The sequence below is a fragment of the Sitodiplosis mosellana genome, unplaced genomic scaffold (assembly GCF_009176505.1).
Source record: "Sitodiplosis mosellana isolate CC-2019 unplaced genomic scaffold, AAFC_SMos_1.0 Smas_scaffold_21, whole genome shotgun sequence".
NCBI lineage: Eukaryota > Metazoa > Arthropoda > Insecta > Diptera > Cecidomyiidae > Sitodiplosis > Sitodiplosis mosellana.
Window position 1 is genome coordinate 208261 of NW_022595263.1, and position 11506 is coordinate 219766.

The following is an 11506-nucleotide window of genomic DNA, read 5'->3' on the forward strand; positions in this document are numbered from 1 at the left end:
CACATGTTTTTTTGTTAGCTGAAAATTTTTCTGCGTTTCGTTTTATTTATTTAATTTTTTTTCTTCATAATAATCAAGACTACAAGCTATGATGCATTATATGTTATTTAAATGAGTATTTGCCAGGCTGAGTTTACATCGTATACCACATTTTGTTCATTGTCATTTGTGGACGGCGCATCGGTCCCATTTTCATACCCATTGGTTGCATTTTGTCCATTTGCATTCGCATCATCATCATCCAGTCCATGTTCATGTGCATATCGCTATCCATTTGGAACATATCCATAATGCATTTCATCATCTTCTGCTGCATCATCATTGCATCATTCATCTTGCAGCTCATCATGCAATCGTACATTTGTTTGCACATTTCTGGACACATGTTCATCGCACACATTGAAATTGCGTCCATTCCTGTGGAGGAGTTGAAGGGTAAAAAGGAATTTAATCAATTTTTGAGTTCCCGAGAAAAATAAAACGAAAAAATGGATTAAACAGTTACCTTGAGCCATGCAACCCATCATCGATGACATTGTTCCCATGATGTAGTTGAAGTGTGGCATTTTTTGTTTGACCATCATCATCATGTCCATGTGATCGTGGCACCAGAAAACACCGGCAAACATTGGACACTCCTTGTCCATCATCATCATCCAGCGGCACATGTCCACTGCAAAAACGAGTATTCAAACATTGAGAAAATGTTAGTTAAAATGATACATTTATAAATGCATTTCTAGTTTTGCTGCGATTTAACTTACTATGAACGCCAGTCATCATTGGAATATGATAGTACATCACTGGACGAGTTGGCATACGCATCATAACGTCTTTCATGTACATCATCAAGTCTTCTTCAGTCATTGGTTTGTAGAACATGTCTGGCATCATCATAACAGCATCGACCTTCATCTTTTCCGCGTGTTCGGCCAACGTGTAAACGCTTGGGAGATCCATGCCACCGATGTTGAGGAGCATTGTCATTCCGTATTTACGGGTGCACTCGTGCCATTTCTCAGCCATCTGCATACGCTCCTGCATGTTCATACACATGCCTTCGCCAGTCATACCGTTTACCATAACACCTTGCATTCCCATTGACTTCATCCATTGACAGTATTTGTCAATCATTTCCATGTTGCATGAACGTTTCCTGTACAAAATCACAAGCTAGCGGTTAAACGCAGCCGAAAAAAATTATTTTTTGAAGAGAATAGTGGGGGAAACTTACTTGTCATCCATGAATGGAGTGAAGGCTAGATTGAAGAAAAGAAATTAACAAAAATTGAATAAAACATTCTGAGAGCAATTTTGATTGTAAGAAAAAATGTTTACTAAAAATTTGTACGAACCTGGGCACATCATTCCCTTGAACATGAAGTCGGTTTTCATCTTGGCTGATTTTTTTTGTAACTCTTGCACTGTACTGTGGAAGTGAACTGATGAAAGTGGATGATTCCTCCTGTATTTATACCAGGAATCCTTATCGTGCATGGAGCTTGCTTTCTATTGCACGTATACACAGTTAAATGATAATGCAAACTCAATAATATTGTCATTAATTTTCGGTAGCGATAATGGAAAAAAATAAAGATGAAAAAATACGCATTCAACGCGGGAGTTGATAGCAATGGATTGAATTTGAATTTGATGAACAGCAGATGAAATGGCACACTCGTCTGTATTTTTAAAATGATTAGATTTCTCTACCATTTACAAAACATCAACATATAGTAATTTCTAATGAAGCGTGAGTTTGAATTAAGGTTGACTTGCAATATAAATTATTTGATTCTGAAACATAAATGTAAATAAATGAAAAAAATGCAACATTTGATATATTTTGCAAATGTTTCATTCGTTTTTTTGTTGTCGGTTTTTTCCTTATCGCACTATATTCAGAGACGTCTACGCCATATTCCATAATAATAATAATCATTCATAAAGAAAAAATATTGATTCGGCGGTGTAAAATTTGGTAGAAAAAAATCAAAATGTTATCGATTGTAGGGTCTGAAATCATCATCGGCTTATGAAAGTGGAAAAAAACGATGAGTTTGTCGAATCGTTTTCAGATGCATGATGAAATATTTGTTTATATTTTTTCTATTCAATCTTTTTATACTATGATGACCTGCGAAGCTCATTTGCTGTGGCTGGTGATTATTACTTTTCCGCAAACTTTGTTTGTTAGGAAAAGTATTGGTTTTACTAGCCAAAATTTTATGACATCTCCTTTTTCGGACCACTATAACGTCACGCTAAACTTGAAAAAGCACATATCTGTATACTAGGCAATGTAGATGGGATCAAATCCTATCGATCAAGACCTATCTACCCCCAAAAACATGTTGTTTACTATGAAATATGTGCAAAATAGCGATGTGCGTATGGCGTCGTTCGCGTCCGCGTTCGCGTCCGCGTTCGGGTCCGAGCTTTTTGTTCGCCGGATATCTCAAAAAGTTGACAAGATAATTGAGATCTGTAAAAGCCAAAAGTTTTGGCATGTCGAGACAAAGCTTCGGATTGATTTTCAGCCCATTCTGATTTACCAATTTCGTACCATAAGCCTCCGACTTTGGACCTGGAAAACCTTGAAAAATGACACTTTTGTATGAAAAATCGCCCAAAGAGAAATTTTTCAGGGTTTTGATCAAGGCAAACCGCCATTTTTTTGCAAAAATAATGGGAGTCTGTGAATAACTGAACACCTACTTGCCCATAAATTTGGTCCGAAATCAACATTTCTTGAAATTTTTGAAATTTTGTTCGAAAATAACACTTTTGTATGGAAAATGGTCGAAATAGTTATATTTTAAGGTCAAAAATGCTATGAAAAAAGGGCCCATTGAAATTTTGGTTAAACATTAAGCGGGCGGTAAACTAAATTGCTGCGGAGCGGAAAAGTTTGGGTTACGTATGTAATTCGTTTTATTTGTATATGAAATCGAGACATTTCTCCCCGTGCCACAACCTTAAGCGTGATGATTGCGTATACATGCATCTTGAATTTTAACGGAACGCTGATTGCTTGAATCACCCACCAACCATTTGGTTACCACAATGTTTCATGAAAAACGTACACGAAATAAATTGATAAAAATTGTAACAAAATCATAGCGAAAATAATGTGCCATTCGTTGTTATTTTCCTCTATTTTTCTGCAACAAAGTAATCACGTAGCGCTAGCAAATTGGCTCCATACGAAGTAAATATTCTTCCGTTGCTAGCTAAGGAAAAAGACATCGCTTGTTTTAAGAACAAACAACTTTCATGACATCAAACGAGAGCATCACTGGCTTGATAGCCCAGATCATTTCTGATGCGGTCATCTGTTTTCTACTTTGTGCCACGCTGTCAAAATATTCCCCAAAATGAGCCGGCGATAGCAGGCTATAGCGAATAACATATATAGATATTAATTCGAACTTTGTTATCCAGGGTCTCCGCCGTATATACGGGACAAATTAAAGTCAAATGATAATGATGTCGCTTGAAATAGAGCCATCGGTTCGATTGAGCTAATTAAATTTCAACAGTTTAATTAAATTACCATTCATTTTGATTTGGCTTCCGCGCTTCAGCTCTCCATTCAATAACAACTCCGCACTTTCAATAAGCCACATACTGCTTCCATTCCATTCAATAAACGATGATCACGTTTTGCCGTTTTTTCGATCTCGTTTCAGCTTTTTTTGCATTGTCTGATAATTTTTTTCAAAATTCCCATAGTAAAATCGAAAGCAAAAACGATTTGTGTTTACTATGCAATCAATTTTTTTTCTGATGGTCTTCCTCGGACCGATCGCTCATTCAGTTCACTGCAGCCACTCAGAAAAAATGATTGAAAAAATTATCTCTTGAACGTTGTTGAAAAAATGCAGTTTTTTTCTTTATTTGAATTGAAGCATTTTGCATAGCTTGAGGCGCATTCTTTTAAGTATCGAAGGTATAATGCTCAAGCGTTCGTATTTAACGTTCCGGTGTTCGGCTCAGATGTATTCAAGAATTCTACCGAAATATTTTGGGTAAGTAACCAAATGGTTAAATTGAGAGTAAACAATCCATTCAATACAAGGAATACTTTCTTTAGAGATTCCGATTGCAGTGCCTCTGCCATTCAGCGACCATCAAAGCGATAGATTGTGCAAGCGATTTTCATCAATATTGCAAGCACATCTCAATACTGTCAACTCCCTCCCGATATATTTATTTATATCGAAATAATGCGAGTCGATCATTTTCGAGGCCGTAAACTGTTTGCATGGAACATTGTATAATTGTTAGAAAATGGCATTTGTTGCATACTTGAACGAACCAATTTTCAAAAAAGGTAAGTAATGCGGAACATTTATATATTGTAAGCATTTATTCGAATGCATGGTCATTAATAAACTATTCTACAATTGATATGGATATTCAACCCTGCGATTAAAAAGGCACGTGTCGGTGGGAACTAAACACCAGACTTTAAAACGTTCCAATATCGATTTGCTAACCATTTTAGTTCTCTTGCTATTTACCAATCTTGAAACTACGCATGGAGTAGTCCTCAATATAGTAAATCATTTTTCCATCTCCACGATCGGAGTGGTTGGAAATTTTGGGATTAAAGTTGCAACGTGCATGCCCAAGAATACCGTATGGGGAGCGATGATTGTGGGTGGTCAATTGGTCATTCAATCGATGAAATTTCCAAACTGCTTGAATTTTCCGAGAATTCGTCCGAATCACAATTGGAAAGAAACATCGACGCTAGCTTTCGAAATATGTTGCTCCAAATACAGGATTTTGACTGGTGATGTTCAATTTTAATTCAAATTCTGCATAAAAAAATCAAACTTTTAATCGATCACGATTCATTACAGTTTCATTCTGGAGCTATCGGATCTTTACTATTAGGAATTTTTCTTACAACCGTTTCTAATTAACCCGGTCGGTTGCGATGGCTATATTCTTCTACATGATCGTTGGTGATTTTTTTGCCTTTCAGTGTAAATATTCACTCCTTTTTGTATGAATTTCAATTGATAGGCAGGGTGGGTTTCTGGCCTTGGTGCTGCGATTATTTGCCACATTCAATTATTTATCCTATGCGACATTGGAAATGAAGTTGAATCGGCGGTAAAAAACTTGGTTTTACTTTCCATCACGGAGGACGATAGTCCGACAAGTGACGCTCCATAGACTGTGCATTTCAAGCCAAATATTAAAAATGCCAGTTTTAGCGTCACGAGTATATATATAGTAAGTATGCTATTTTCTCAGGACACTATTTGAGCCCCGGCATGTTAGGTACCGTTGGAAAGGTCTTGGCCCAAATAGTCGGAAACACCATATCCCCCATGCCTAAAGTGTGGTCTAGACAAAAAAGTTGGAAAATTTCGATAAATTTTCAAATCTATACCCATATCTTATGAAAGGGGTACCCAGGGGGTAGTCTGAGGTGTCCAAGAGAAGCTCCTCCTCGCCATCTTTCCAACGCCGGTCTAAGTGCCCCGATTGGTCCAAAAACAAAAAAGTTATGGGCATTGGCAGTTTGACCATGGTTTTTCATGAAAGTATTGATTTGGATGTGCGTCCGTACGTTCGTCCGTCTGTCCGGAAACTTTTTTGACCCCCACAGACTCCGGTGCCGATATGCTCAAGCTGTAGCTGGTGTCGGGCCACATCGAAACCCGTCCTCAGATTGACATTTGCATCACAGTAGAGCTGGCTATGGCTTCACTAGCCTGCATGTATACGATTTTTTCAAGTATTTATTTCGCACACTAGATCAACTCAGACACCCATCGGGCAAACTCAGTTCGTAATTATTTGAGAAGACCTTCAAAAAGTTCCATACACACATGCCAATGTTTATGTGATACAAAAGAAAAAAGTCCAGACCACACCTAGACCACACTTTAGGCATGGGGGATATAGTGTTTCCGACTATTTCGGCCAAGACCTTTCCAACGGTACCTAACATGCCGGGGCCCAAATAGTGTCCTGAGAAAATAGCATATTTACTGTATATGGACAAGGGTCAGTAAGACGGAACCACGCAAAAAATGTTTCTAAGGAGCAAAAAAGTATATTAACGTCGTTCGATCGCTATGAATTTTTGCATAGCCTAATTATTTCATAAAACTTATATTCTCTGAAAATTTTATCCAATTCGGATAATTTTTTCATATGAAAATCTTCAAATTTTCGATTTTTTTCCGATTTTTGTAACGTTACCGACCGTTTTTTGAAAGCACAAGATTTCTACTATGCTTTTACAAAACTACAAGAACTTTTACATATTTTTGTAGAAATGGGCCAAAACTTTAATAATAAATTCGAGAAAATATGATTTTTATTTTCTTTTGTGGTTTTTGGAGCACTCAAATCGCACGTGTAACGTTACCGATCCTACGCCTGCTGGGTCCAGAGACCACCAAAACAGTTTTTCATGCACACCCTGTATTTCTATCTTTTCTTTGATCCTTCATCTACGATATAATGAGTGACAACAGATTTATGCCTGGGTAGATTCGCTAATTTTCATAAAAACGTTGAGCAACCTCGCTAAATTTAATCGTTGAAACGTTGTTGGAATTTTATTCCCTCGGATCGTTAAAATAATAAAAAAATGGTACATCAAACTTTTGAGATTGTTTTGGTTTCGTATCATCAAATTCATAGCGTACACATCGTTTGATTTGTTGATTAACCGATGAGACCCATCTGTATCGTATAACTATAATCGAGCTCTGGAATATGCACATTAGACTGCTTCAAAAAAAAAAAGTTGTCCCTCATCTGGAATGTCCGGCCAGTTTCGAAAAATATACCTCAAAAAAATAGGTTCTGTCTAAAAAAATGACATGGGTACCATATAAAAAACCATAGCAAGCCGCACATCAAAATTTTCATGACAGTATTTTTGGAAGCCATTTTAGATCGCAACATTTCAACCAATTTCATTATCCCAGCTAATTTTCGGCGAAAACTGATGATGAGGTTTTGTCGGGCTCGTCAATATCTAGAACTTTTACCAAGACATCAGCCCTTTGAAAGGCCTTCTGGGCCAGTTGCAGTGTAAAATGACCAGAAAAATGACAATTTTTCGGCATTTTTTGCATTTTTCGCTTTACTGGTCACCCAGGCGGTGGACTTTTGTTCAGTTTTCGGCTTGTGTCGTGTAGCCAGCAGCCGTATGAACAATTTGGCACTTCTCAGATTGCAATTTGGATGGAATTCAGTGCCGATTGATTCACACATATAAGACAAATTTCAGGCCAAAATGAGCAAATCACAAACATGTGCTTCGATTTGACAAATAAAAGCAAGCGATTTCTACCAGTTCTGCCTTTGAACATCTAGTATGATCCCTTACGAACATTTTGGGTACTTACATGACCAAATCGAGTGATGTTTTCACATATTTCTGGCCTCATATTCGATTTCAACTCCCAAAAAATCGACTTTTGACCAAAAATCCTTAAGTATAGGCTTTTTTGGGATGGTGTCTTGGTGCAATGTTATTTTTTCTCGAAAATATGAAGAGTCTACCCAGACAAAAACTCTCAAAATTAACTTTTTAAGGTACCTCCCGAACAAAATATACGTTTTTCATGGATTTTACTATAAAAATATCAATTTTTGTTCGGAAGGTTCCCCAAAAATACACTTTTTGGATGAGTTTCTTAGTACAAAGTTATTTTTTTCGGGAAATATTGGAAATCTACTCACAAAGAATCTCTTATGAATGATTTTCGGGGTATCTCTCGAACAAAAAATGATATTTCATAGAAAAATGCATGAAAAACGTAACTTTTTTTTTTGAAGCAGTCTAATGCACATCGATATATTCTTTGTGATTCTCATTGTATGGATTCATCGGCGGAACCTCCCATTGTACGCTACTCATGTATTGATAAGTTTCATTCTTCATCTGCGCGTATAGGTCGACTGTGCACACACAATAGTGAGGAGTTAAGTTGTATACTAAAGTGTCATAACCAATACATTCAAATATAGTTGACATATACGAATGGGATAAAGGTCATCGCAAAAGCAGATGTCAGCACCAACAAATATACACAAATGAGATGACATTCATCCCATTCGAATATGTCAACTATATGTGAATGTATTGGTTATGACACTTTAGTATAAAACTTAACTCCTCACTATTGTGTGTGTGCTTTCTTGCTTCACCTTCTTTGTATATTCTTCCCTTCCCTCGACATATTGGTAGAACTCACTATAATTTACACTTAAAGCTCGAAAATAGGCATTGATAGATAGGTTCTCAATTTCTCTGGTTTCAGTAAAATATAGTACGTCAAAAAATTGATATCGTTTTGGTTTCGATTGATCCAATTCATAATGTACGCATCGTTTGTAATTCGATTATCGGTTATGTTGATAAAACCAGAAACGTATGACTCGGCCAATTCATGATATGGTCTTATATGGTCTTGTGTATATTTGGCCCTTGTGTTTGAATTTATTGGCATTTGTGAAGCAATTATGGACCCACTCTATATAATCGCAACTTGGAACGACGCATGGAAAAGAGTCAGTTAAATTGGAATTGAATACATAGCAGATGACACCGTGAGGAATTCTGACTTTTGGCAGAAAGAAGCAATTGAGTTCCATACCCAACATCGCGGATTGTATCTTTCCAAACATTTCTGAAAATTTCAATAAAATTTGTAAAATTCGTCATAAAAATATGGAGCAAAAGTTTCTATCAATAACCCGTGTAGTTCAAAACTACGGTAAAAGTGAGGATGCCTCTCAATGTATTCTTTCGTTAGCATGGGCCATTGATAGAGATGGAGTATATGTACATATATCAATTCGTTGTATTTACTGTACTCCGTACAGAACGGTATATATACATTGATATACCTTTGCGTTCGCTGTCACAAAAGTAGTAGCTGACGCATGCGCTCAACGCGTTAAACGCAAAGGTATACGTTTTAGTATATACTGATACACATTTCCATACACTTGTGGTAAACGATGAACCATCTCTAGTTATGGAAATCATCAATACAAGTAGCAACATTTCTTTCGCCAATAATCAAAAAACAAACATCTGTGGATTTGTATTTTTATTTCAGAATACAAGAAAACGTATCGGTACAATTTTATTGTAAATATCACAGAGAAGAGCACTTTCGTTTCTCTCTGCGCTTGCTTCCAAACCGAAGGCACAAATTTGTCTACCGTGACACAAACTTTATGTGAACGAACGTATTTTGTTCTACGAAAACTGCATTAATACTTGCATCCACATCGACGCATCAAAATTGGTATCGGTCAACGTTCAACGGCATATTTTTTGTATATGTTCTCTACGAGAACACGTTGATACTGCCCTCACTAATTATGGAATTGCCATGACGTCAACCTGTTCGAGTCCACCAAAGACAACGCAGCATATGCCCTGACACCACTATTGAAATGCTGCTGATTAAAACCATCATGAAAGAGTCATGACCGGAATTTCCATCATTTGAACGCGATTCAACTCATTTTCACACGGTACACATGACACAAATTATCATTAAATGACTGACGAATTGTCCCCCTACATTGTCCTATGTGTATTATGATAATGATACCTATCTGTGATTTTTACTCTATTCATTGTAAATTTTGATATTGATCTTTGTCTTAGCCATCCATTGAGTTGGCGAGTTATTATTCCAGTTCTAGAATTATTTTCATATTAGCATCATATAGCAATTTATACGCTTCAAATCATGGCCAATTATTTAACTCAAAGCACTCTGCAGCCAACATGGATCTGCCTAAACCGACGTAAAACTTCTCGTCAATTTATCCACAGGTAAGATTGAGTGACTACTTTTGCTGTCCTAGAGTCACCAATTAAAGTGTAAAATAAAACGCTTCACATAGCCTTTGTCCTTTGGAAACGTTTACCAAAGGTTATTTTGGACCGTTTCCTATCTGCCTACTATCAAGCATTTCCATCTTGGTTGTATGACTTTGTTTTGGTTTTCATGTGCCTACTTTTGTAAATACTGTATGATTTATGGAAAGAGCCAGGTGTTTAACGAGGCGAAAATTGGAAGTTGTACTAAATTGGTGTAAATTATTTTATCATTATAAATTGATGTAACAGTCTTGCACTCTTTTCCGTCCAAACACTTATTTAAACCTCATTATATTTAGCCAGAGCTTGGCGGTGTTAAAATAAAATATAAATAAAATAAATATACATCAACATATATTTAGTAAAGTAAAGAAGTATTAAAAAATACCTTCAAAAACAAATTCCACGCATAATCTGTACTTTATCTCTTAAAATACTATAAATGGTTCCAATATACCAAGAATAAAATGCATGCCCACCAATCAGTAAAGGGCCTCACATCCATAAGGAAGGACCCTTCCCCATATTGTGGAAAATTAGAATGGCACAAACAACCATTAAGCCAAGTAGTTAATACCGGGAGTATTTTACTTGCTCTTCTTGAGTCTTTTAATAGGCGAGATTTTGTGCCGCGGATTTCTTCTTCGTTTTGGGCATGATGAGTTTCTTTTCTTCTGTTATAACTTCAGAATTTTTGAATTTTTTTGTTCTTACACACACGTATGAAAATACTTATTATATTATACGTGTGGTTCACTTTACAGGTAAAAAAAAATAATTCGAATTTTAAAAAAACTTAATTTTTGCTGCATGATTAACTCGAGTACGATGCCAAATAACGGAAAATAAGCACTTTTGAATTTTTCGACTGTCCCAAATGACCAAAAAATAAATTAAAATTAAGAAGTGTCAAAGGGTCATTTTTAGAGTATTTTTCAAATGTTTCGCTCGAGGGTTTTTTTTTGGGTCTGGGGGGGATGTGAAATGAAAAGAAAATAACATTTTGGGGATGCAAAAAATTTGGGCCGAAATCAATACTTTCTTCCCCACACTCATATTGTGTGATCACGCGAGAGCGTGATCCACGACATGGGGTGGGGAAAAGTAAAATTTGACCAAGAAAATTATTCGAACTCCAAATTAGACAAATTTTAGACACTTTTAAACAATAGATTTGATTGTTCTCTGATTTATGTCAATCACATTTCCTGACTAAACCATGAGGAATCCAGGACTATGAATATTTTTTTAATTATCTATGGCCAAAAATCAACCAAGTACCAGTACTCCCAGCCCTGGGAAAAATTAATGCATTAAAGTGTTAAGCGAGATCAATTAATTAGTTCTTTCTCCGTCCTAAAGAAATCGATTGCAATTCTATTTTTTTGCATAAGTTCAAAACTGTATGAGTGTGTAAATGGAGAAATAAAGTCCCCAAATTTTTGTCGAGAGTTTCTGGAAATTGGCTTTCCATGAAAACCGAAAACCTCTTCAATTACAAATGATTTCGGTCAAGTTAAGAGTACTGATTAATAATCAGTGGATATGTGCGACGTACACTCGTGGTTCATTTATTCAATATTCAGCTCCCACATGAAATGAAATCAACAAAAGTTC

The 11506-nt window shown here is 36.3% G+C and overlaps 1 protein-coding gene across 1 annotated transcript; it reads right to left on the reverse strand.

Moving 5' to 3' along the window:
- LOC129568620 (N-acetylneuraminate lyase B-like) lies at positions 1-1521 on the reverse strand. The gene is made up of 5 exons (XM_055446729.1): positions 1356-1521; positions 1235-1259; positions 765-1156; positions 506-673; positions 1-417 (listed from the first exon to the last, which is right to left on the reverse strand). Exons 1-5 carry the CDS (start codon positions 1495-1497, stop codon positions 134-136), a joined length of 1011 nt encoding a protein of 336 aa, XP_055302704.1. The 5' UTR covers positions 1498-1521; the 3' UTR covers positions 1-133.
- Positions 1522-11506: the final 9985 nt, after the last annotated feature.